The 27,314-nt window shown below is 39.3% G+C and overlaps 1 protein-coding gene across 4 annotated transcripts in view; it reads left to right on the forward strand.

Moving 5' to 3' along the window:
* Positions 1 to 1,169: 1,169 nt before the first annotated feature.
* The window catches only part of LOC149840328 (casein kinase II subunit beta-3-like), a 30,312-nt gene continuing 4,167 nt past the window's right edge, over positions 1,170 to 27,314 (forward strand). Inside the window, exons 1-4 of one of the 4 annotated variants that reach the window (XM_090004391.1) lie at positions 1,170 to 1,430; positions 2,054 to 2,275; positions 17,853 to 17,959; positions 18,041 to 18,206. In XM_090004391.1, the coding sequence (XP_089860517.1) occupies positions 1,178 to 1,430; positions 2,054 to 2,275; positions 17,853 to 17,959; positions 18,041 to 18,206 (748 nt within the window). In that variant the 5' untranslated portion in view covers positions 1,170 to 1,177. The remainder of the gene's footprint in view (positions 1,431 to 2,053; positions 2,276 to 17,852; positions 17,960 to 18,040; positions 18,207 to 27,314) is intronic. The other 3 variants (XM_090004389.1, XM_090004393.1, XM_090004390.1) reach the window with 3 other exon arrangements.

The following is a 27,314-nucleotide window of genomic DNA, read 5'->3' on the forward strand; positions in this document are numbered from 1 at the left end:
GGCATCATAAGTAAACATTATTGTAAGATTTAGCAAACTTAAGTACAAATCGATGTAACTTCATAAATACACATCGCTACTGCTTTAAATATATAAATCGTTGCTGCTTCAAACTTACAAATCATTGTATATATCGCAACCTTCATAAGTACATATCGTTGTAACGTTTGAGCTTCATACATAAACATTGTTGTATGATTTATCAAACTTAAGTACAAATCATGGTAGTTTCATTAAATCATTACTGCTTCGAACATATAAATCGTTGCTGCATCGAGCGTATAAATCGCTACTGTATTAAATCTATAAATCATTGCTGCATTCCAACGTATAAATCATTGTAGAAGTTAAGCCTTCATAAGTATATATCGTTGAAATGTTTGACCTTCATAAGAATAAATCGTGTCAATTGTTTTTCGACACTCAGAAGGTGGATAGGTACGAATCGATTTATTTCAGTATAAAAATAAGTGTTATTTAGCATCAACAGTACAACAAGTTGTAAGATTTAACATTCAGATTTACAAATGAATTTGTTTGCATCACGAAACTTTACACGAAACTCACCGAAATGAAAGAAGTTTTGGTAATCCAACAGTGGAGGAGAAACACCCAAAAGGTAGATGCAGCCGATGGTGGCAACGATGCTGTCACTGCGCAGATGATGGCAAAGGATGCTTCGACAGTAGCAGACGACAACAAAGGGTGCTTCGACGACAGTAGACAATGACAAATGGTGCTTCGGTGGAAGCAGACGACGACAAAGGAGGGTCCGATGAGCACAGATGACGACAAATGGAGCTTCTGTTACAACAGAAGTTGCAAAAGTTTACTGCTTAAGACGAAAACAAAACGTTTGGACTTTGAAGACTTAATATCGTTCTCGAATTGGTGTTTGACTTTTCTAGATGGAGGATCTCGAACCATCATTTCATTTTTCTAAATGAAAGATATTTTTGTCTTTTTCTCGAATCTTAGTTTTTTTTTTTTTTTTGGCAAAAGATGGTGGGAAAAGGTACCCCCACGTGCTTATATACGTTGCACTCATTCGAACCCCCGAACAGCAAAAGAGGAGGGTTGAAAAAAAAAAGACGTTTGTAATAATTTTGCCAATTAATAACACGGGAGAGTGGTGCTGTCGGTGGTGCTGCTGCTGCTGATAACAGCAGTAGCAATAATGTTGAAGAATGGTTCTTCTTCGTTGCGGGGTGGGGCCAGGTTCAATTCCAACAATTTCAACGTCTTCGTGGGTGGAGGTGGATGTGGAGGTGGAGGAGGTGGAGGCGAGGATTTGAACCCAAGGCCAGCCGCCAAAGTCTCATCCGCCAATGCGTCCGCCGAGTCGCTTGCACCCAAGAAGCGATCGGACCACGCCTCTTCCTCCCTCCCCAGACCTAAAGACACCAAACCCAACTCCCGTCCAACCATCGGTAACTCTCTCTCTCTCTCTCTTATGGGTGGGGGGCTTCCTCTGAAACAGACAATTGCGGATGCTTTCAAGTTGATGGGTCTTGAAGATGCCCTAGTCTGGAAATCCCTTCCGTATAACTTTTTGGGTACTTACCATCGGATTGAGGGTTTAGGAGATGTAAAATCCGACACTCCTTTCTGGCCTTTGCCTTTTCTTGATGCGCAATTTATTCGATGATGATGATGTTGATTGTGTTTCCTGAAATACGCATGCCAGACTTGTAGCCGAAGATTGGCCCTCTAATTTTTCCTCTATTTTAAGCCTGCTATTTATCTCAACTTTTGTGATAGCCGTTCTTTTCATGAATCTTTTGGTTTTCTTGGAGACGTCTACCTACTTGGAATTATAATTCGTGCCCTTTTGGTATTGAAATTGTTGGTTTCTATCGATCTTTGCCACGGCCTGTTGCTTTACAAAGACCTTACCTTGGTCCTAGTTCTCACTCTCATCTGTCTTCAGTTTCCAGTTTTTCATTTTGTGCACTTTTTTACTTTACGAGAAGGCTCTTATGCAGTTTTCCCCCCTCCTTTTTTTTCTTTTTCCTTTTTGTTTTTCTTCTCTTCTTTCCATCCTTCACTAAAGAGCCCTCAGATACTGGAAGTGAGGGGACAGATCTTAGTAACTCAGAGGCTGATGATTCTTCATGGATTACTTGGTTTTGTGGACTAAGAGGCAATGGGTTCCTCTGCGAAGTTGATGAGGATTACATACATGATGAATTCAACTTGTGTGGTCTTCCTGGACTGGTCACCTACTACGATTATGCACTTGACATGATTTTGGATAATGACAATTCTATGAGTGGTATGTTCTTCATCAAAATCCTTCCTTTCCCGTCTCACATTCTTCTCTTGTCAATGCATTTCTTGTTTGACCAGTTAATTATTGTAGCATAACATCTCTTTGGAGTTCAATAGAAATATGAATCACTGGTTGAGACACTAAATATACCGAGAAACCTTGTAACTGCAATCCTTATGATCATATTATGATGTGTTTTTATCCACCTGGTTACGTGGACTAGTGGGATTAGCTGGGTCTTGCATTATATTCCCGAAAGATCATGATTAATCTCGACATTGCTCTGATACTTGGGTTCGTCCTGGGACAGCCCCTTAAGGGAACTAGTGATTGATCAAATGTTGTTTTTATGTTGATCAATATGATTCTTTTGCTGCTTCTTTTTTAAGAACAAGAATAATTTTCTTTTAATGTGCAAGAGATAAAGTATCTGTGTGAAGTTGATGAATAATGGCGGCCTATAAAAGAGAAACATGCTATATCTTATTGGGCTATTTAAATCAACTTGATTAACTACGTAACTCAGCAGTTCTGACTAGATGTCAACCAGTGTTCATCAATATCCACTTGTTATTCTTTAACCTGAAAATCAAACACAAAGAAATGAGTCACCATCTCTTCATCTTTTTTTTAACAAGTACCCTATTGATCACATGTTTTTTTCGACAGTCAGAAAATGTTATGTTACTACATTAGGAACTATAAAAGGTGTAACAATCAGCCTGTAGTTCTCATTGTGGTAAACTGAGAATGTGGAGAATTGGGTGATCTAAATGGGGAGAAGGATAAGACCATCTGCTATTAAGTAAACCTGTCACAAATGTATATTGCACTGAGGTGCTTGATAATTCCCTCTTTATGATACAATGTGAATGCACTTGATATGTTTGGAAATTTCCTCTTCACCGCCAGTGATGAAAGTGGCATACCAAAGTGACCTAGCAAATGCTTGAGCAGTTGAGCTCCAAGGGGTGGGACCTTTGCTTCAAACAGTGGGGAACAGTACAAGGTGCACTGGTGGTTCACACAACTGCTTTATACTGTCAGCTAACTCAGAAATAGCCCATGGTGCTGATGCATTAATTTGGTACTGTTGATTTAGGTTCTTCTCCAGCATGAAATCATATCCTTCCATCTTTTTTATCGTTCAATATGTATCTATTTCAGATACTGTTGATTGGAACAGGTTCTTCTGAAACCATAGTTACGAGCTTTATGTTAAACTGAATGTTGTAGGCTTGTGTTTTTTAGGAGTTTCCATACACTTTTGCTATTTCCCTTTTTCCCAAGTTGTCTTTGAGAAAGGATCCAATATTTCAACATGATGATTTTGTGATGCAATACCATGGTTGCCTGTTTAGGAAGGGGGAGCGGGAAGCGAGGCACTTTCAAAATTTTAGGAAGCGGGAAGCGTGGGGCGACTTAGGAGCGAATCAGGAAGCGAGGGAGAAGCGACAAAAGAAAAGAAAAAAACCAAAATAAAAATAAAAATTCAAAAAAAATGGAAAAAAATGGGGGAAGAGAGGGGGAAGCGCGCTTCCCATAAAAAAAGCGCGCTTCGGGGAAGTGCGCTTCCCCAGTTACCTAGGCGTTTCCGGTAACTCTGTGCAATACCGACTTTGAATGATGAGACAAACAGAGAAAAATGCAAATATTCTTTTCATGATACTGGTGGTTTGGTTTATACATTAAAATACCATGTTGCCAGGATAAAGAGAACTGTGAGATCTTATAGTTTGGTACACCTGAGGAATAATCTTGATAACAAGGGCAGAAAAACAGTATTTTCTCATAAAAAATAATATATCTTCCCCTCCAAAGAGGAAAAGAATACTGATGAAGAGAGTGGATAAAAATCTGAGTGATACTGGAAACTGAAAATGAAGGATAAATCAATGTTTCATGTGAATGTTTTAATGATGAAATGATGACATGATGTACTATGCCATTCTAGAGTCTGGAGTCTAGTTTAGTTTTTGTCTTTTCCTCCACTCTTCATTTCGGTTTCTTATGCATGTTTAGACCTTTCCTGTTAACCTGTTTCATGTGGATTTGATAGTAGTATTATACTGGATACTCTTTTGTGTGCAAACTACTTAGTATTTCTAGTCTAATGCATATCATTTTCATCTACTTTTGGTTAATACTGGTTCTGCAGTATTTCTATTTACCGGTTATACTTATCTATCAGTTTGAGTTTTTCATATGTTACTTGAAAGATGTTCATTCTACACTTGCTGAATTGCTTAGAATTTATAGGACATAATATAAAAAAGAATCTTTCCTTTATTTATAATTAATTGAATGTTTGGATCACAAACTATTTAAGCCAGAATGGAAAAGAAAGGGAGATAAGAGGTCAATGGGAGAGGATGAAAAAGAGGCATAGAAAAGATGAAGATTGGGTACGTAGTGGTGATGGTTTTGGTATTGATGGGGTGATGAAGGTTTTGGTATGGAAGACTGAGAGGTGGTGGTGGATGGTGGTCACAAGATGAATAAGTGGTGGTGGTGAACTATGGGTGTTGATGGTGATGGGTAGTGGTGAACTATGGGTGGTGATGGTGATGATAGCGGTAGTGGTAGTGGTGGTGGTGATGAAGAAGTGATGGTGGTGGTGATCAAATTGTAGAAGATAAATTGCGGTAGAAAGAAAAAGTAGGTCCCCCTTATTTTTTAAAAAAGGTGGTGCTTTCTACTTGTATTTATGAGAACCTGTTAAAAAATGATAAAACTACCAAACACAAAAACTTGTTTAAAATAAATAGTAATAGCGAGGAACTATTTATAAAAACATCCAAACAGGGGAATAAAGTATCATTTGTAGAAATTCCTTACATTATATTGTTAATTTATGTATGGTGGTTATCCCTTGCCTCACCTCTAAGTGTTTCTCAATTGTATGAAATGCTTATGGTGTTAAACCTTTTTTCTCTTAAATCCTATAACATGCCATTGTATATATTGAGATAAGGTCTTATCCCACACACTTGTTAGAAAGTATGCAGAAATGAATTACAAGAATGCATAATGCATTCATAAGGCCCAACATTGGACAAACACAACCCACAATGGGGAATAACAAAATGGTCCACTAAGGGACACCACAATAAGCCTACGAAGAGGCATAAGTTGCATATGCTTTATTGAATGAGGGCCTAAAAGTCCATACCTTACATAGGGGAATACCCCTCTGTTTATACACAAAGGAGTGAGAGAAAGAGTGAGAAAAGAGTGAGAGAGAGAGAGAACATTGGGAGGCCCAAAAGGGGACTCGTTGGGCCCCCAACGGTCATATTTGTGACCAAGGTTTTAAAACCCGTGACTCGGAACTCGACTCGTTCTTTATTGACTCGTGACTCGGCGGGTCAACTCGGTGACTCGGACCGGGTTTTGTTAACTTTTGATTTTAAAAGAAAAACAATATATAATTTGTCTGAAACCATGTTTTTGAGTAAACATAGTCTCCAAATGTCTCTAAGAATATAAAAACAACTGCAAAGAGCTATAGAGGTTTGCTTGAATAATTGAATTTGATATCTATACAAGCATTTTGCCTAATTCATGACTTGAATTAGAGGATTTGGTCACCATGAGTTCAGTCTGCTACTACCTAAGGTTCCTAAAATGGCCAATCATATATGCTAGCTTGTTTTAAAAGTTTTAATTCCCTCTCTAACAAATCCACAAATGTAAAACAGGGATATATGTGCATATTGAAAGTTTACAGAATGCCCAATATCAACATAAATAAGCAATTTTCTCATGTATAAAACTATGCAGGAAATATATTAATGGCACAACTATAAAAAGACTACTAATATTTGAATATGTACAATGCTGGTTCACATAACAAATGGATGATGAAACCTAAATGTGACTTTCCATAGACACAGTTGACCTGCGCTATATAGTGAGAATCATTTCTTTAAAATATTTTGCTAGAATAAGTTGATAACACAGGGTGAACAGTAGTTCGAACAACATGGCAATTTTATTCTATGGATTTAAATGCTTTTTTATCTTTAAATGATTTTTATTTTCTTTTTTATACAAAATCTGGGGGTAACCCTTGTTAAAATATATGTACTTATATATTTCGAAACTGTAATTTGAAACTCAAAAAACAAATTTCAAACATCCCAAAACTCGCCCGAGTCCGGTCGAGTCAAGCCGAGTCAGGCCGAGTCAAGCCCTAGTTTTGGCAAACCGAGTTTGCCTTGCCGAGTTGACTCGCTAGAGGGGCGAGCCGAGTCAACGAGTTGACTCGGCGAGTTTTAAAACACTGTTTGTGACCGTTGGGGGTCCAATGACTCCTTTGGTTGGAAACCCCCAATGCAATGCATTAAATGCATTTTACAATAAATGAAAAAAATGTAAAATAAAATACATGTAAAAAGATGTAAAAAGACTAAAATACCCCTAATAGGCAGAATTACAAAAATACCCTTTATCGGGTATGATGAGATAAATACATATATATATATACACATATATATGTATATATATACATATATATGTATATATGATTACATATATTTTAACACCCCCCCTCAAACTTTGCGTGGGGATAACGAGAAGTTTGAAGATACAAAATGAGGGTTCCAGTCTTCAAAAAAATCTTTAATGAAAGCCACCAACATTATAGCACATGCAAGAACTTTGCATCTGTCAGCCTTTAACTATCTTTAATGATCATCCCCAAGCTCCTTTCACGATGTATCATAGATGCTTCATTCATCCCATCCTGAAGATCCTGTGGAACAAGCCATAAAAACTCTAAGTAAAAAGTACCTTTGTATCTTAATCAAATAAGAGATATCAAAAAATGGATAATAGACCATAACATTGATTAAGAAGGACAATGATTCAAAAGATAATTTATGCATTTTGATTGAGTATTTATGCAAAACACGAATTAACCTTAAACATTGATAAAACACACTAAGTTCTTGAAGAAAGATAAGTGCACAAAGGCCACACTAAGAACATTTGTCCAAAAATATCTCCAAGAACTATGTGAAAATGCCTCCAAAGATGTGCACTTTAAGCACCAACACCACAAAGGAATACGTGTGCAAAGACACACCACGAACACTTGAATAAAAGTACCCAAAGGTACAAAGGGGACACCCACAAATACAAAAGATTGAATTTCTTAGAATAGGTGAGCACTAAGGCTCCCAAAATCATTCTTACAAAGGGTTTTATCAATATTTGGAAGTAAGGAGTGTGTGCACGGAGAACACTCACAAGTGCACAAAGACACACAAAATATGAGATTTGTATTAAGATAAAGTAAAAAATTTCATGTACTAGAAATATATCTAAGAAGACAATGTTCACATACGAACAAATTACTCACAAGGGAAGTGTACAAAAGCATACAAAAGAAAGCATGTTTAACACACATAGATCACCAATAGGGAGACATTTTATCAACAAAAGATGAGTTAATGATTTCTCTCACATCTTAGAGAGAAGAAATTCTATGCCAAACAAATGCCATATGTGAACTTGCAAGGACATGATCTAAAAAACATCCACCCAAGAGTCAAGATAATGAGTGTTATTTTAGTCGAGAACCTTACACATTTAGGAACATCTCACTCAAATGATTGCAATTACAAAAACTCATTTTACATATTAAATACAAAGGTAGCCAAAACCATAAGCACTTAATATGTAGATTAAATGCCAAAAAATCAATTTGATTTTAAAATATGCATATTAATGATATGATTCACTTGTATCTTTAAAAAACAAAATCTGAATGAAATTTCACAAATTTCAATAATAGTTCATCCATTACAAGCAACTACCTCATTAGTCCTCCAAAACCCACAAATGAAGTGTATAAACTACTAGAACAAGAACATAATCATAATGCCATTAAAAGCCAAAATACACACACAAAAGTATGTATAAACACCTCTTGTCTACATGTAATAATACTTGAAATGAGTGTATCAACGACAAGAACAAGAGAATACAAGCCAATATGGATCAAAAACATCTCTTGTTTTCGTAAAAACACTCAAAATCAAGTATGTTCAGCTACTAAAACAAAAGTATCAAGCCAACCATGGGCTAAAACAAATACATCTCTTGTCTACATAAAATGTCACTTGAAATGAGTGAAAGAAGTCAACCATGGGCATACATCTCAGTGACTAGAACAAGGACACAAATGCCAACATGGACTAAAATCACACACCATGGTGTGAATCAACGTGTCTTGTCTACATATAATAACACTCAAGACAAGTGTGTTCAGCTACTAGACCAAGAGAACAAAGCCAACAAAGGGCTACCAACACACAAAGGTGTAATAAAAATTTTGTCTACATATGATGACACTTAGATAAGAGTTATAAAAGAAGAAAACTTTTGAGGCAATAAGACTTGTAATGACAAACATTTAACAGATTATCAATTTCAATATATCTTAAAACACTTATGGTTTCAAACTTTAGACATCCATCACATTAAGAGCATCCATAATAAAATCAATGGCCAAAATAAATGAGTGACACACTCATAATTAGAGATCACATAACAAGTCATTTTAGAGTCAAACTACAAGTTGACAATCTAAAATAACATAACACGAGGTGCACATAACTCACCTCAACAAACATCTCTAATATAACAATAATAAGGCCAAACAAATGATGCATTAAATAACATGTGATGAACAAATATAAATGCCATAAAAAGGCAATAAACACTTAAGGGAATCATTTTTCAAATAGAAGTTTTTACAAAGAGGACCGATTAAAAATAGAATCAAAGGTCCAATATAATCAATCACAACAATATGCCTCATAACAACAATTTTGCATAAACACGAATTATGCTTAATCATGATCAATTCTTTAATTTATACCAAAAAAGACTTATCATGAAACATTAAGCAAATAATACATATGAAATTTCTATATCATGTAAGAAGAGGAAGCTCACGAAAGCTTTCATAGTACAACATGCTCAGAAAGGCATACATAAAATAGAGAAAATATCTCATTAAAGTGGGATAGAACCCACACAAGAAGATGATTTTGAATGCAATAGGTTCAATAATGAACCAATAAACATGCACATAAAGTGCGAGTACACACACCCACTAAGGGATGAAGCCAAAAGAAGGTTATGAAATCATTTATCATAATGTAATCATATTTTAGAAAACATTGAGTTATCATGTGATGAAGCAAGGTGGTCTTCCACAAATGTTCTTTGAACACTCAAAAGGAGGTGTCTAAAAGACACTTTAAGCAAAACCCATAAAAAGGGTAAAAGAAGAACAACACACGTGAATAAACAATTTTATTTATGTAAAAGAATGCTTAAAAAGCATTACAAAACGGTTATCAAAATGTATTCACGACAATCTAGAGATGAAAAATCTAGAACCATTCTCAAACATTGAGAACATCTTAATGCTATCAATTGTAATACAAAAATACATATCTTCAAAAGATGACACAAGAGAGTTTTAACAAGGAACCAAGGCATATGCATAGATAAAAGAAACAATATAAGAGACTAAGTGCATACATTCTCATAGAAAAAGCACTCATGCAATAATTAAAGCCATAATTAAAGCCATATGTCTCATAAAATAAACATGCTTTCAATCAAGTTTAAGCATATATGCAAATGATTTTATAAAATTTTACATTTTTAAGCATGTAACGAATCGAGAATTTCAAACATGAATATGCATGTCTATCAAGGATGAAATACAAATTGTATTTTGACGATTATCATATATATATACATATGTGTGAAAAACAAGTTTATATTTTATAAAATAAGACATCATTATCAAATCATTAAGATAAGACAATGATTGACGAAACATCTAGAATAAATAATTCATGGTTATATATATATACATATATATATATATACATATGTATATATATATATATATATATTAGAGTTATTTTAAAAAAAAAGGCTTCAAGATTCAAAACATACTACATATATCTAGTTTCCTTAAATAAGTTCAATGATGGTTAAAATACTATTTTAGAAAAAACCATACATTTCCATACATTTCCTTTCAAAACATACTATATATGTATATATATGTTTACATATATATCTATATATATATATTGTTAAAAGTAATATTCATATGTCTTGAGGTGGTCATACGTAATTAAGCATAATTACGTATGCCTACTTGTTATTGTGTTACACCTAATCACCTCTTTAAATAGGTGATTAGGGTTAATGAATCAATGAGCTCCCTCTCTCTCTCTCTCTCGTCTCTTTGAAATCGAACCTAGGGCTGAAAGAAATCAACATGGTATCAGAGCGGGTCTCCCTTCTGGGATGATACTGCTGCTGCTGAACGTGAAGGACTGGATGCCGTAGATGGGGCGACGCTGTTAAAAAAAAAGCAAAAACAAAAACTATGCTGCCGTGATCGTGTTTTTTTTCTGGTGAGGAGGTCACTTACCGATCATGATCGTGTGCTGGTGTTGATCGTGGAGAAGCTGCTGAAACTGTGATCGTGTTTTTTTGGTGTGGAGGTCACTTACCGATCGTGATCGTGTGCTGATGTTGATCGTGGAGAAGCTGCTGAAATGGCTTGAAGACGCTGCAACTGCTGATTGTAGATTGCGTCTGAAGACATCGAATGGATTAAAAATTTTATAGATCAAGGTTAGATCAGATTGATATCGTCTTGGGTTTAGCATTATTTTAATGGATGCAGTTGAACTATTGCAGTCGGCGATCAGATTTAAAAATAGGGATCAATCACTGTTGAATGTTTGGGAACAGATCTTTGCTTTGGAAGATTAAATGGTAGTTGTTTTCAATCTCGAAGTTGATAGTCGTTGTTTAACCTTTGGTTGTCGTGGTAGTGATCTGAAACAAAGTATGCAGGAGATTATTGTTTCACATAAATAGTTGGTTGGCTAATTTTTTTTTGGTTGCCCCGGGTGAAAGAAATTTTACATGGGTGAGTCACGTGCTTTAGATAATCATCAAAAGGGAGAGGCCATTGGTGAATATAAGGCCTTTGCAAATCCATTTTCATATGGATGTTCAGTTAAGCTAGATGATTCGAATTATGCGAGGTGGTCTCGCACCTTCATAATGTCTGTTTCCGGTCATCGGAAAAAACACGTCTTGTTGGAATTGGAGCCCACTGAAAGAATAGGAAAATATGTCACCTGGGATGAAGACAATGACATCGTGATGTCATGGATAATGAACAGTGTACAACCACATATAGCTGATGGACTGATTTATTACACCTCAGCTAAACAAACGTGGGACAATCTTCGTGATATATATTCTCATGAAACTAATGTGAGTCGTATTCTACAAGTTGAGCAGGAGATTTATCAGTTGCAACAAGGAGATCAAACTTTAGCACAATACTATGCCTCAGTTAAATCTGCTTTTGAGAGGCTAAATGCACACAGACCCTTATGCTGCACCAAATAGAAGATCCATCAGGAGCAGACTATGGTTGCTCGTTTTCTTATAGGGTTGTCATCGGAATTCTCGGTTGCCAAAGTCCAAATGCTAACGAGTTCTGATGTTCCTACTCTTGCATAGTCCTATAATCGTCAGAGTAGGCTTGCCATCACTCTTCCTCAAACTCGTTCTGAATCACAGGCATCTGCCCTAGCAATCACCTCAAGTCGTGGAAGAGGTACTTTCTTGAGTTTTCGAGGAAGAGATCGAGGTCATAGTACTGGAGGTAGAGGAAGACCTCAATGTACATATTGTGGTAAAATTGGATATCTTGAAGATAGGTGCTGGGATAAGACTGGTCGACCTCCTATTCCATCACCTAAGCCGAATACATCCAAGGCTCAAGTTGTTAATCTCGAGGCAGAGAACCATACTACCTCCTCCAGCGATTCGGTTATCCTCAGTCGTGCAAAGTATAATGAACTGATGTCTCACCGGCTTCCCAGTTTGAGTGCCCCTATGCCTGTTGCTGATGTGGCATGCTCTACAGGTGATAGCCTGAGTTATCAAGGTAGTAGATGGATTATTGATTCTGGCGCCTCTAGACATTTGTGTGGGATTTCCCATAATTTTTCTAAGCTACATCTTATTGCAGAACCTCGCAATGTTATACTTGCTGATGGGTAATCTTCTCCTGTTGTAGGCCAAGGAAACATTCCTATATCCCCCACACTTCAATTGACTAATGTCCTTCATGCTCTTTCATTTCCTCAGAACTTACTATCTGTTAGTCGTATTGCTAAGGAGAATAATTGTAGGGTGATATTTGATCTTGTTTGTTGCATTTTTCAAGACTTGCTGATGGGGAAGCAGATTGGTGGAGGCCATGAGGAGGGTGGTGTCTATTATCTACATCAACCGGTTGGATCCATGAATTCTGTGTCTGAGCCATCTTCCAGTACCTATCAGTGGCATCTCCGTCTTGGTTATGTTCCTTTGCCAAAGCTTCGTAGACTTATTCCTCAGATTTCTCCATCTGATTCATTCCAGTGTGACGCCTGTCAATTGGGCAAACATCACAGAAGCTCCTTTCCTTCTCGTCAGAGTCCATCGAGTCAAACAATGTTTGAGATTTTGCATGTTGATGTATGGGGACCTAGTAGAGTACCTAGTCGGTCTCAGTGTCGTTATTACTTAGTTATTGTTGATGATTTTTTCAGATTGTCATGGGTTTTCTTAATAAAAGAAAGGTCTGAGGTTGTCTCCATTCTTATATCTTTAATTATTGAAATAAAGACTCAGTTTCAGTCTCTCGTCAAGATTATCCGCACAGATAATGCTCTTGAGTTCAAATCCAATGAATTGTTACAATTTTATCGAAGCCGTGACATTCGTCCTCAAACTACTTGTGCCCATACATCTCAGCAAAATGGCGTTGCTGAAAGAAAACATAGGCATCTTCTAGATGTAGCTCGCACCCTTATGTTGCAATCAAATATGCCATCCTCATACCGGAGGGACGCTGTTCTCATCGCTTGTTATCTCATTAATCGTATGCCATCTTCATCTTTGGAAGAATAAATTCCCTTGCACATTCTCTATCCTAATGCTCCTTTGTTCCCGATTTCTCCCAAAGTATTTGGATGTGTTTCCTTTGTTCATAAACTTGGACCTAACCGTGATAAATTGTCTGCCCAAGCTATCAAGTGTGTATTTCTTGGATATCCGAAAAATCAAAAAGGCTACCGGTGCTATGATCCCATCTCCCGGCGAGAGTATGTTAGTGTAAATGTATCTTTCTTTGAATCTGTTCCTTATTTTTCTACCACTGCATCCAGACTGCATGTTGAATAGGGTGATACCCTGCCTCTTCCCATTCCTCCTTTTCCTTTGGAGTCATTTTCTAAGTCTATCTCTCATTCTCAGTCTCCCACATTTGCTCGGTACCAGGTTCCTCCTCTGGTGTACACTCGCAGATCACTACCTGAATCAACACCTACACCATCGCCTTCTTCAGAAGTGAGTTCTCCTGAAAATATTATGATGTCTAATGTTGATGACAGACCTATTGCTCTCAGAAAAGGTAAAAGGCAATGCACATTACATCCTATCTCCAAGTTTGTTACTGAGGCACGACTTGGGGTTCACTTGAGGAATTTTATCTCTGCTTTATCTGCCACTTCTGTCCCACTTAATCATCAACAAGCATTATTAGATCCTAAGTGGAAGCAAGCAATGCAGGTCGAGATGGATGCCTTGCTCTCATGTGACACATGGGATTTGGTTGTTCCTCTCACTGATGCAGATATCGTTGGATGTAAGTGGGTCTACACCATTAAGTACAACTCAGATGGCTCAATTGAAAGGTACAAGGCCCGGTTGGTCGCTAAAGGGTATACTCAAACATATGAAGTTGACTTTTTTGAGACCTTTTCTCCAGTAGCCCGTCTTGGGACTATTCGGTTGGTCATATCTGTAGCTGTCCATTATGGATGGAGTTTATGTCAGTTAGATGTGAAAAACGCCTTCTTATATGGAGATCTATCTGAGGCAGTGTACATGTAGCAACCTCCCTGGTTTGAGGTTCAGGGGGAGTGTAGCAAGGTGTGCAAACTAAAGAAAGCTATATACGGTCTTAAAGTCCACGTGCATGGTTTCAGAAGTTATTTGAAATTATGTTTGCATTTGGCTTCAACAGGTCATCTTCAGATCACTTCTTGTTTATCAAGAAAACCTCCGCTGATATTGTGGTTATGGTTGTATATGTAGATGATATTATCCTTACAGGGAGTAGTGCAAAGGATATCTCAAACACAAAGATTCATCTTCAGAAGCATTTTATCACAAAAGATCTTGGTTTTCTTAGATATTTCTTGGGCATAGAAGTGGACAGAAACAATGAGGGGTTAGTCCTATCACAAAGAAAGTATATACTTGATCTACTGCAGGAAACAAGGATGTTAGGCGCCAAACCAGCCAATATACCAATGGATCCTAAACTGCATATGTATGATGAAGAAGCAGAACCTATTGACAGTGGAAGTTTTAGATCCCTGGTTGGCAAACTTCTATGTCACTGTAACACGGCCAGATATCTCCTTAGCAGTGAGTAAGATAAGCCAATTCATGGACAAACCTACTCGGGTGCATTGGTAGGCAGCTATGATGATTCTCAGGTATTTGAAATCCTCTCCTGGAAAGGGATTGCTATATGGACAAGGCTCCAACCTTGATATAATTACATATTCAGATGCAGACTATGCAGGGGCCATCGATGATAGAAAGTCCACCACAGGGTTCTGCGTGTTTGTCGGAGGAAACTTAATTACTTGGAGAAGTAAGAAACAAACTGTGGTAGCTCGTTCCAGTGTTGAATCAGAATATAGAGCTATGGCTCAAACTGCTACTGAAATGATGTGGGTTAGGTCCATTCTAAAAGATCTACAAGTGTTGATTCCATCCCCAATGTTGATGATGTGTGATAATCGAGCAACTACCCATATAGCTAACAATCCTGTTTTTCATGAGAGAACGAAACACATTGAAGTTGATTGTCACTATATACGCGACTTAGTGCAGGTGGGGCATATTTCTACTAGTCATGTGACGTCTGAAGACCAAGTTGCAGACGTCTTCACCAAGCCTCTCGCAAGTGCAGGTTTCTCAAGATGTTACAACAAGCTGAGCATGATAGATATATATGCTTCAGCTTGAGGGGGAGTGTTAAAAGTAATATTCATATGTCTTGAGGTGGTCATACGTAATTAAGCATAATTACGTATGCCTACTTGTTATTGTGTTACACCTAATCACCTCTTTAAATAGGTGATTAGGGTTAATGAATCGATGAGCTCTCTCTCTCTCTCTCTCTCTCGTCTCTTTGAAATCGAACCTAGGGCTAAAAGAAATCAACATATATATTCAATGGTAGAAAAAAAAACAAATGTTTTTCTCATGTGTAATGCATGGGCTAAATACTTGAAAAGTGTAAGAATACATGCCAAGTAATCCCAAGTAGAAGGAAGAGAGATAAGAAATAACAAACGCTTCATCAAAACGTAGAGAAAGAAAAGAGGTAACAAAAACTTCACCACTTTTTCGATTTTTTGTACATCATGCTTTCCGATGCACTGAAGGACTAGCTTGATTATAACCGTGCTCTGATACCATGTTAGAAAGTATGCGGAAATGAATTACAAGAATGCATAATGCATTCATAAGGTCCAACATTGGACAAACACAACCCCACAATGGGGAATAACAAAATGGTCCACTAAGGGACACCACAATAAGCCTACGAAGAGGCATAAGTTGCATATGCTTTATTGAATGAGGGCCTAAAAGGCCATACCTTACATGGGGGAATACCCCTCTATTTATACACAAAGGAGTGAGAGAAAGAGTGAGAAAAGAGTGAGAGAGAGAGAACATTGGGAGGCCCAAAAGGGGACTCGTTGGGCCCCCAACGGTCACATTTGTGACCGTTGGGGGTCCAACGACTCCTTTGGTTGGGACCCCCAATGCAATGCATTAAATGCATTTTACAATAAATGAAAAAAAATGTAAAATAAAATACATGTAAAAAGATGTAAAAAGACTAAAATGCCCTTAATAGGCAGAATTACAAAAATACCCTTTATCGGGTATGATGAGATAAATACATATATACATAAACATATATACATATATATATATATATATATACATATATATATATATACATATATATGTATATATAATTACATATATTTTAACAACACTTGGCTTATGTAAATGAGGCTGTTGTACTTGTGATGGTAGATCATGTCAGCATAAAAAGACACCTGTATTTGTTTATTTATTTGGGTTTGTGAGTTTGCTTGATTGGAAATCCTATCATATCAACTCTGCAAAGTCTGTAATTGGTTGCTGATTGCTTCTATTCCTTTTTCTTTTTCTTTATCTTTTCCTTTTGTGTGTTTTGTAATGCTATGTAGCTGAATGAGCAGAATTGTCCGATATGCTTTGACTTTACTGGACCTTCAATGTGTCAAGTCTTTTCTGTTTATATATCTGTAATATGATTCTTGAAATTCTCAATTCAAGGGGCCTTTCCATCTTTGAGAAGCACGTTGCTAGGTCTGCACAATAGCCAAGCAGAACTCGAGCCTAGGGTTAGCTTGACTGATCTTAATCGAGCTTGAGCTTCACTCTTCTAAGCTTGAGCAGAGCTGTTTAATTAAAAAAATTAAAAGGACCTTATAGAGCAGCATTGATGAGGCGTTATTTGAGCCCATCACCTTTCTCTTGTGAGAATTTTCTTGATCATTGCACTGTAGGTATTTTTAGGGATAAAACGACTAACATATATTCAACATGAAGACATCCTATCTTTTTACTTGTACTATTAAATAAGTTTAAACTCAATGCTTAAGATTAGTTTGTTTAACTAAACAAGCCTCTTGTTTGAGCTTAAGCTTGACTCATCTATTAAATGAACAAGCTTGTGCTGAGCCTGAGCTTTTAATCATGTTCAAGGTTTTTACCCAGAGTTACCGGAAGCGCCTAGCTAAAAGGGGAAGCGCGCTTCGGAAGCGCGAAACGTCGCGCTTCCGAAGCGTGGGGGGAAGCGTCCCCCTTTTTTGGGAAGCGCGTTTCCCTTTAATGGGGGACGCGTTTCCCTTTAATGGGGGACGCGCTTCCCTTTAATGGGAAGCGCGCTTCCCATCACGCTTCCCCCACGCTTCCCCCTCGCTTCCCCCTCGCTTCCCCTGTTTTTTTCAATTTTTTTGTATTTTTTATTTTTTATTTTTATTTTTTTCGCTTCCCCCTCGCTTCCGAGACGCTTCCTAGGTCGCTTCCGAGACGCTTCCTAGGTCGCTTCCGAGACACTTCCCGAATCGCTCCTAAGTGGTCCCACGCTTCCCCGCTTCCTAAAATTTTGAAAGTGCCTCGCTTCCCGCTCCCGCTTCCCGCTCCCGCTTCCCGTATCTCTTCCCGCTCCCGCTTCCTCAACTGGCAACCATGTTTTTACCCACCTCTACATATAGCTTCTATCATTCTTAACTGCATGTTGTTATTTCATTGGCTAGTTGTTGGACAAGTTCAAGGTCTATTACCACATGTTCATTCTTTTGTTTTATCATAACCACTTCAGGCGAGCTAGATGATGAAGAACACCTTGAGGTTGAATCTGCAGCAGAGTTACTGTATGGTCTTATCCATGCACGTTATATTCTGACAAGCAAGGGGTTCAGTGCGATGGTGAGATTTCTTCTCTTTGGTAAGGATGCTTTAGTTGACAAGGTGATCCCTGTACTAATGTTTTTCAGGTTACTGCCTCAGCATGAGAAGTACAAGAGAACTGATTTTGGGAGATGCCCTCGAGTTTATTGTGGAGGACAGCCTTGTCTTCCTGTTGGTCCATCAGACATTCCTCGTAATGGCTGCGTGAAGATTTACTGTCCAAAGTGTGAAGACGTGTACCTTCCAAGGTCCAAACACCAGAGCAGTATCCTTCTGTTAGTTTTTTTTTATTGAAACAATTTCCTCCTTTATTTTGTGTGTTCCGAAAAATGAAAAAGAAAAAGCTTGTCTAATTTCATGCGGAAAAGCTGATTGCTTGTTCAAGATCTAGTTGCATATGTCAAAGTCATAGTTCCTTAGGAACAGATTTGCGGGATTTTCTCATTTCAATTGCCTATATATGCTTTCAAAGTATTTATGTTTTTCTTTTTCAGAATTGTCATATATGTATATTTGTATTCTTGTTGCAACCCTGCTGACCTTGCGACATTCACCCAGAAGATTGAGCTATTTTGAGATGATTATTTGACTTCTCGTCTTTTCCAATATTCATGGTCTCAGATCCTAGCTATTCAGCTGTCAAATTCGATAGAAAGAGGGCATCATATCTTAGACATTTCCAATTTCTTTGTCAACATTGTCCCCTGCTTGGACATTTGTTGTCAAAGTGGGTTATGCTTGATTAGGCTTGAAGAAAGTAATTGTTTAAGAAATAATTGAAGTTCCTCATATAGCAGTGATTTTGCCTTAGTTTGTCTTTGATTGCACAATTTCAGTGATTTAACACATTTTTTCTTCTATGACATTCTCTGGTACTTGATTGATGTTGTAGACTTTGTCCTGAGTCTCCTGACTCCTGACGAGGTTTTACCCATTGCCAAGCTATGTAACACGGACTCCCACAACACGATTTCCTTTGTGTCAGGTGAAGTCAACCACATTGAGGTTCATTTCTATGCAAAAGTAGATTCAGTTAACCCTTAACCAAGTCCAGTTATATATATATATATATATATATATATATATATATATATATATATATATATATATATATATATATATATATATATATATATATAGGGGTGGCAATCGGGTCGGGTTGGTGGGTCAGCATACCTCAACACGAACCCGACCTGTTTATTAAACGGGTCAGCTGTGACAAACACGAACCCGACCCATTTATTAAACGGGTAACCCGACACGACACGGTTAGCCCGTTTAATAAACGGGTCGGGTCGGGTTGGCGGGCGGGTTGCCGATGCCTGAATGAAACGTATTGAAGAAAAAAAATGCACATTATTTTATACGAAATCAAATTACCAACACCAGGTCAAATATTGTGGGGGGCATAGTGCAATCATGACCGTTGGTTGTCCAAGAATCCAGATAGATAATCAGTATCCGCTGCTAATCGAAGAACAACACTACGTCAATAATGTGGAATGAGATTGACGCCGTCCAGATACCAAACCAACGATCTAGATGCGATCCAGACCATCGATCCCCCTTCTTTTAAGAATGAAGGTTGATTTGGCACGGCAATCAGAGTGCTTCTGTCTTCTTTTTTAGACCCGCAATTATTATTCAATCGTACCACTGAGCTTTTAAACCTGCAACATCCCACCACAGGGAGATGTGCATTGACAGGCTGACAACTCCTTTTTTATTGCAATCGACACTACTGCTAGTGCTGCTACTCACTGCTTGAGCAAGACAAAGGTAGTAGTAGGTATAGACCATCAGATTTGGAAATCGAACCGTCTAGATGCAAAGTTGTCCCAGTTTTTAATGGATTGTTTTACAGAAATGCAATACCTAAACGGGTAAACGGGTTGGCAGGCTGGTCGGGTTCGGGTAAACGGGTTGACCCGCCCGCCTAACCCGTTTATTAAACGGGTCAGCCGGGTTGGCGGGTTGGCATACCCCTAACACGAACCCGACCCGTTTAATAAACGGGTTAGGCGAGTTGACCCGTTTACGACACAAACCCGTTTAAGCCAAACCCGAACCCTGCTAAGAAGTGGTTTGGCGGGTCAGGTTGGCGGGTCGTGTCAGTTTTTGCCACCCCTATATATATATATATATATATATATATATATATATATATATATATATATACACACACACGCACCAGTGTGGTATTATTTGTTATTGATGAGGAATAGTAATTGTAGATTGTTAATTTGATTTATTGCATGAATTAATGCATGATGAATTGATGATAATTGTTTTTATTTTATTAGTGTTAACTTAAAGCTGTTAAATAATTGTTTTTATTTCATTAGTGTTAATTTAAGCTGTTCAAAATTATATATATACCTTCCCCGCACCCTTGCACCCAAGTTTTTTTTAAAGTGCCGCACTCGCACTCGCACTCGCACCTGCACCTGCACCTGCACCTGCACCTATGTGACGTAGTTGCCAAGAAACATGAGTTGCAAAATTGGTTGATAGTTTCTGAAGTGCTTAGAGTTTGAAGCATAGAGAAAAGGTGAATTAAATTTTTGGCATGATTTTCAGATGTCCTAGGATATGAAACCTTTCCAAAATTTTTGAATGTCTATTCACCTTCATGCAGTCCCTCCATCAGCCAACGGTTTTGGATGGTTAATCGTGCATTTTTTTGGATCTCTTTCTAAAGAAGCATCAAATTATCTTGTTACTTAAAACTTGGATTTTTTATTCCTATCTTTCCTATACACTTATATTTTCTTCTACTTTGCTATAAATTTAAAACTTTTCATGAAAAACAAGTGTTTTATTTCTTATTAAAAATAGTTAGTGATCACCTTCCTTCTTTTGTTTTCACCATTCATTAGGTATGTGTGTGTGTGTGTGTGTGTGTGTGTGTGTGTGAGCACACATTTATGTATGCGCACATTAATTAAAGCATAGTGAATTCTGTTAGTTTGGATTGGATTTCTACTAGTTCTGGGTGATTTTATGTTCCCATATGCCTTTCCAATAGATTAAAAAAAAGTTATCTTTAATGTGGTTTGGTCGTGTCACCTACAAACTTAAAAAAATTAACACCATGCAAGTTGCTAATTCAATGCTGGTTTGAAAGAAAGTAGAAATGACAAAAGTTTGACAATATATCATGTGATTTTGAATGGCCTAAAATTCAGTGCCATTCTAAAAGGGCACATATGCAATGCCATGTAAAAGTTGGGTTTTATCAAGATCTTGTGATTGCAGATCACAACCACAACATTTTCGCAAGTGTTTGTAAACATGAGAAGATGCAAGTTGTGATTGTGATTCTCACTTGACAATGTTTGTCCCTTGAAACTTAAAAAAGTGGGTCACGAGACTGATTCCCTGACCAACTTTCTCAAGCATTATGGCTCATCCCACTTGTGACCAAAGCAAACATGCCTTAGAAAAAGAAACATGATAGTAAAGCGAAGCAGATAGTTATATAATATCATGCAATGAAAGTGAAGTTGCAAGTTGATTGACTCCATACCATTTTTTATTTTTCACAAAAAAAAAAAATTTAAGGGCATGTTTGTTTTAATATGAAAGTTTTCAAAATTTTCAAACTGTTGATTTTTAGCCTATGTCACATGGGTGCGGGGGCGGGGGTGCGGCACTTTCAAAAAACTTGGGTGCGGGGGTACGGCAAAAATATAAAAAAAATTATATATATATAAAGTCCAAAAGTTGGACATAAATGACCCTGGGTGCGTTGACTGCACCCAGGGTCAGGTTGACTGCATCGGGTGCGTGTGCGACACTGGTGTGGCACCTAGTTGAAGAGTCCTTGTGACAGTTTTTAGCACATTATAAAATCCTATTTATGCATCAAAAAATTTTGTAGCAAGAGCTGATTCCTAGGTTTTTGAACATGGAGACCACATCTGTGTTGTCGGATTTACCAAAAGAAACTTTTAGAATCATTCTTAAGGTGATTTGGATGGTTTGTACCTTTCTTGGCTAGGAATTTACACTTGAATCATGTTTTTTTTTATGAAAAATGAATATTTGGATCCAAAAAAAATTATGAAGATTTTGGACCATTGATTTTTCAAACCTTATAAAAACCTACCCATGTGTTGAAATTGATAGATAATGCATGTATTCTTGTTTACTTGATTAGATCATAACTCATGAGTTTAGACTTAAGTTCCCTTTCTTGATATTTGATTTTGGAATTGTATTATTTGCAAAATCATACTTAAAACGTTCTAGAGTTCAAAAACAAGCGCATACCACGGTTGCTTGTCCTCAACTTAATGATGACTAGTGATTAGATAATATGATAATTAGTTAAAGGATTGATATTGTTCTCTTGTGACCTACTTTGTACAATTGTATCTAGAGTTTGTTTTGCTTTGGTTGAGCCATGATGTAAGTGTTGAGTCACTTGTAACTTTCTCCAGGCCACCCTTGGACCTTGGTTCAGGTTGATTAATACCCTGAAGGGTTAGCTCGTAGATTTGAACTGTAAGATGCCTTCGGGCAAAACAGTGAATGGATGCAAATGCGTTGAGCTTTTTTTGTTCACCCTCGTTGTGATTACCTTCAAGTGATTACAATTTCTCTCTTTCTCTTCTCTTTTGCTCTCTTGCACTCTATACTCAAAGCTTTCGCAGCCGCAAGCGAGTGACCAGATAGGCTTGCGGTGGTAAGGAAAGGACCGTCGCGCTGCACTGGCCTGTTGAAGAAATAGGCCCGTGACAAGTGGTACTAGAGCCCATTCTCGAGCTGGGGAAGGGACTCTGGAGTCAGTGTCGAGAGACGTGTCGATAGACCGTGATTTGTGAGCAAGACATCGTGGCACCCCAATACAACTTGCGCAACACCAAAGGTAAGGTAGTTGTCGAGACCGAGAAGATGGGTTCACCTCGGGGCCATGAGCAGATGTCTAAGACTGTAAATAGACTAATGGCTGATGTGACTTCGCATGATGAAGCGATTTTATGCTCATTGGAGTCGTTCGGATGACTGAACAACGGGATAACAAGCCTGCAAGAGCAGGTTACGTCGCTGACTACGACAATAACCGCCCTGCAGACTGAAGTAGGGGAGCTTTAGTTAAAGAACCACACGTTGCAACAGATAGTGACCCTAAATGGTGGAAGTGGAGATAGTTCATCAAAGATAGATGTGCCGAGGGCAACAAAATTCAATGGTTCCAGAGACAACAAGGCTGTTGAATTTTTTTTGTTGCAGGTGGAAGACTATCTGGATATTCAGAATGTACTCGTCGAAGACCTCAGGGTGAAGGCTGCAATAGCTCTGCTTGACAGAGATGCTATAGCCTGGTGGAGACGAAAACATAGCAACATGGAAAGAGGGCATTGCGTCATTGATACTTTTGAGGCCTTCAAAACTGAGCTACGAAACTGCTTTATGCTGCGAAATATACATCGACAAACATATCGAATGGTGTCGGAATTGAAGCACACTGGAGCCTTAATAGATTACATCAGGATGTTCCAGAAGCTCATGTTGGACGTACCCAATAAGCCAGATGAAGACAGACTCAATTGGTTTATTGTGGGACTGCAGTCGTGGGCATAGTCCGAAGTGGAAAGGAGCAACCTCGAGACTTTGGAAGATGCATATGTGACGACCGAGCGCTTAGTGGATACTCAGCTCCAGACCTTCACTCCATCGACCAAGGTCGGGAAGAAGCCAGACTACGGAGGCAAGAAAGAGGATCGACGCGACAACAAGGGTGAGGCGTTGACCCAACACCACTTCTTTAAGAAGCAAAATTTCAAGAAATACAACAATGACAACAAAGGTCGGGTTGTGACTTGTTGGTTTTGCGGTGATAGGCATATCACAAGACAATGTCCAAAGCAACTCCTGAAGGACGACACGCATGCCAATACGGTGCAAGCAGAAAATAGTGATACCGAAGTCGTGCTGCCCAGGATGGGGGCCATGCAAACTATAAATGCGATCAGAAGCTGTGTAGTGGAAAACATACCGGTCAACAAAGAACTCATGTACTTAGAAGTCATTACGAATGGAAAGTCTACTATGGCAATGGTAGACTCTGGGGCCATACATAACTTTGTCTTGCGGGAAGAGGCAGAGAGGTTGGGCTTAAAGCCCAGGCCAAAGTAGAGGACCATCAAAACAGTGAACTCTGTGGCCAAGTCCATCCTTGGTGAAGTAAGGGATCTGGCTATCCAAATTGAGAGTTGGGCCGACAAAGCTAACTTCTGAGTGGTGTGCCTAGATAATTTTCGGATGATTTTGGGCATGGAGTTTCTTCGCAGCCATAATGTAATGATGTTGTCGAAGGTGAATTCATTGACAATTATGGGGTCAGACTCATCGCACACGATGGAGTGCCTCACTCTTGGAGGTAAGAATTCAATACTATCTGTGATGCAACTGAAGAAGGGTGTCAAGTGGGGAGAGCAGACATTCTTAGTTGCTGTGCGCATTGAAGAAGGGAAGGTTGAAGCAACAGTGCCGCCGACCCTTGCTCCACTGTTGGCGGAGTTTCAAGAAGTTATGCCCCCAGAACTACCGAAGCGTCTGCTACCAAGATGCGAGGTCGACCACAGGATTGAGTTGACCCAGGAGTAAAGCCTTCCTGCTATGGTCCCTTATCGCATGTGACCAGCTAAATTGAAAGAACTACGCAAGCAACTCGACGAGATGTTAGAAGCAGGCATCGTTTGTCCCTCAAAAGCACCCTTTGGCGCCCCTGTGCTCTTTCGGGTGAAACATGCCGACTCCAAACGACTATGTGTGGATTACCGTGCATTGAACAAAGTCACGATGAAGAACAAGTATCCGTTGTCACTGATAGCGGACTTGTTCGATCAATTAAGTAGTGCCCGAATCTTTTCGAAGTTGGATTTGCGATTGGGTTACTGGCAGGTGAGGATTGTAGATGATAATGAGCCAAAGACAACTTGTGTCACTCGCTATGGTGCCTATGAATTTCTGGTGATGCTATTCGGGTTGACTAATGCTCCAGCCATATTCACGACATTGATGAATAAGATTCTCTACCCTTACTTCGACAAGTTCGTAGTAGTCTATCTTAATGACATCGTGATCTACTACAGCAGCATGGAGGATCATGTTGGGCACTTGCGAACAGTGTTTCAGGTGCTGAAGGAAAATGACCTCTATGTCAAGCGAGAGAAATGTCTCTTCGGACAGGAGAAGATCAACTTCCTTGGCCACATTGTGGGGCATGGTTTGCTGCGAATGGACGGGCAGAAGATAAGAGCCATCCAAGAATGGTGTCTGCCAACCAATGTACCAGAGTTGCGGTCATTCCTTGGCTTGTTAAATTACTATCGTTGGTTCATCGAAGGCTACTCCTTTATTGCTGCGCCCCTCACGGATTTGCTGAAGAAGAATCGAGTATGGCTCTGGATAGGAGCTTGCCAAGATGCCTTCGATGGCTTAAAGAAAGCCTTGGTGAGAGAACCTGTGCTGCGATTGTCAGACCACACAAAACCCTTTGAAGTCCATAAAGAAGCTTCAGACTTTGCCATTGGCGGAGTTATCATGCAGGAAGGACATCCGATTGCTTATGAGAGTCAAAAGTTAAAGGATGCTGAGAGGCGCTACACTGTGCACGAACGTGAGATGATGACCATCGTGCACTGTCTCGGGACCTAGTGACACTACCTTTTGGGTGCTCAGTTCGTCGTCAAGATGGACGATGTCACCACGAGCTATTTTCAGACGCAGAAGAAGCTGACGCCCAAGCAAGCTCGATGGCAAATGTTCCTGGCGGAGTTCTACTTCACATTAGAGTATAAGGTGGAAAAGACCAATGTTGTTGCCGATGCCTTGAGTCGCAAGGCGAAACTGGCGGCTGCACGTGCGGAGCCTTCTGAAGTTCACTTGGAGGGTGCGCTACTGGACCGCATCCGCAAAGGTATGCAACAAGACACAACGATGCAACACCTTGTCTCTCTTGCGCAAGCGGGAAAGACTTGGCGATTTTGGTTACAGGACGACCACCTCGTGATAAAAGGGAAACACATCTTCGTGCCGCGTTGGGGAAGCCTCCCCCGTGAACTGCTTAAGGAGTGCCATGATACACTATGGGCCAGTCATCCAGGTCAGGAGCAGACCTTAACACTTATTGAGCATGACTACTATTGGCCGCAGATGAGGGACGATGTGGAGGGGTACGTGCGAACATGCCTCGTCTGCCAGCAAGACAAGGGGACCAATCAAAAGACTGTCGGCCTCCTTGAGCCTCTACCTATTCCAGAACGTTCTTGGAAAAGCATTTTCATGGAATTCATTTTTAGTACACTGAAGATAGATGGTTTTAGCTCTATCCTGGTAGTGGTGGATCGTTTCTCTAAATATGTCACATTCATCTCAATTTCGAAGGATTGCCCTGCCGAGAAGACTGCAGAGTTGTTCGTCAAGCATGTTGTGAAGCATTGGGGTGTACCAAGAAGCATTGTGAGCGATCGCGATGCTCGCTTCACGGGAAAATTCTGGTGTGAAGTGTTTCGGCTACTCGGCTCTGATCTGTTATTTTCAACAAGTTTTCACCCACAGACGGATGGGCAGACAAAGCGCATCAACAGACTGTTGGAGCAATATCTCAGGCACTTTGTTAGTGCCAATCAGAAAGACTGGGTGAAGCTCCTAGACATGGCTCGGTTCTGCTACAATCTTCAGAAGAGTGAGCCTTCTGGTCACAGTCTGTTCGAGATGGCTACGGGGCAGCAACCGCTGACTCCACATACTTTAGCCGCACAAGAGAAGGGAAAGTCATCCTTTGCCTATCAGTTTGTTCGAGACTGACACGAGCAGACCAAGCTGGCGAAGGCGTTCTGCACAAGGTGACTAAGAGAATGAAGAAGTAGGCGGACAAATGTCGTCGGCCTGTTGAGTTTCGTGTTTGTGACCAAGTGTTGGTGAAACTTTATCCTGATCGCATAGGCATCTTTCGTGGACGACACCACAGACTGATCATGAAGTATGAGGGACCGTTCACCGTCACCAAGAGAGTAGGTAGGTTGACGTACAAGTTAGACCTGCCCCCAGACTTCAAGGTGGACTCAGTATTTCACGTGTGCAACCTAAAACTGTTTTATGCGGATGAGAAGGATCCAGAATGTAGCATGCCACAACGCGCTCTTATCCTGTAGAGGGCCTCGACAACACAACGGGTTGAGAAACATCTTAACAAAATATTTCATCACAAGATCAACTACTTGGGCGAAGCGAAGAAGTATTTTGTGCAGTGGGAGGAGGCAACAAAACCGACGTGGGAGCTAGCATTCCAGATGAAAAACCACTACCTAGATGAAGTCAAGGCTTACCATGAAGCAGATGGCGCCGAGGGCGGCACATG

Source organism: Nuphar pumila, chromosome 4 (assembly GCF_984573655.1).
Source record: "Nuphar pumila chromosome 4, dmNupPumi1.hap1.1, whole genome shotgun sequence".
Classification (NCBI taxonomy): domain Eukaryota; kingdom Viridiplantae; phylum Streptophyta; class Magnoliopsida; order Nymphaeales; family Nymphaeaceae; genus Nuphar; species Nuphar pumila.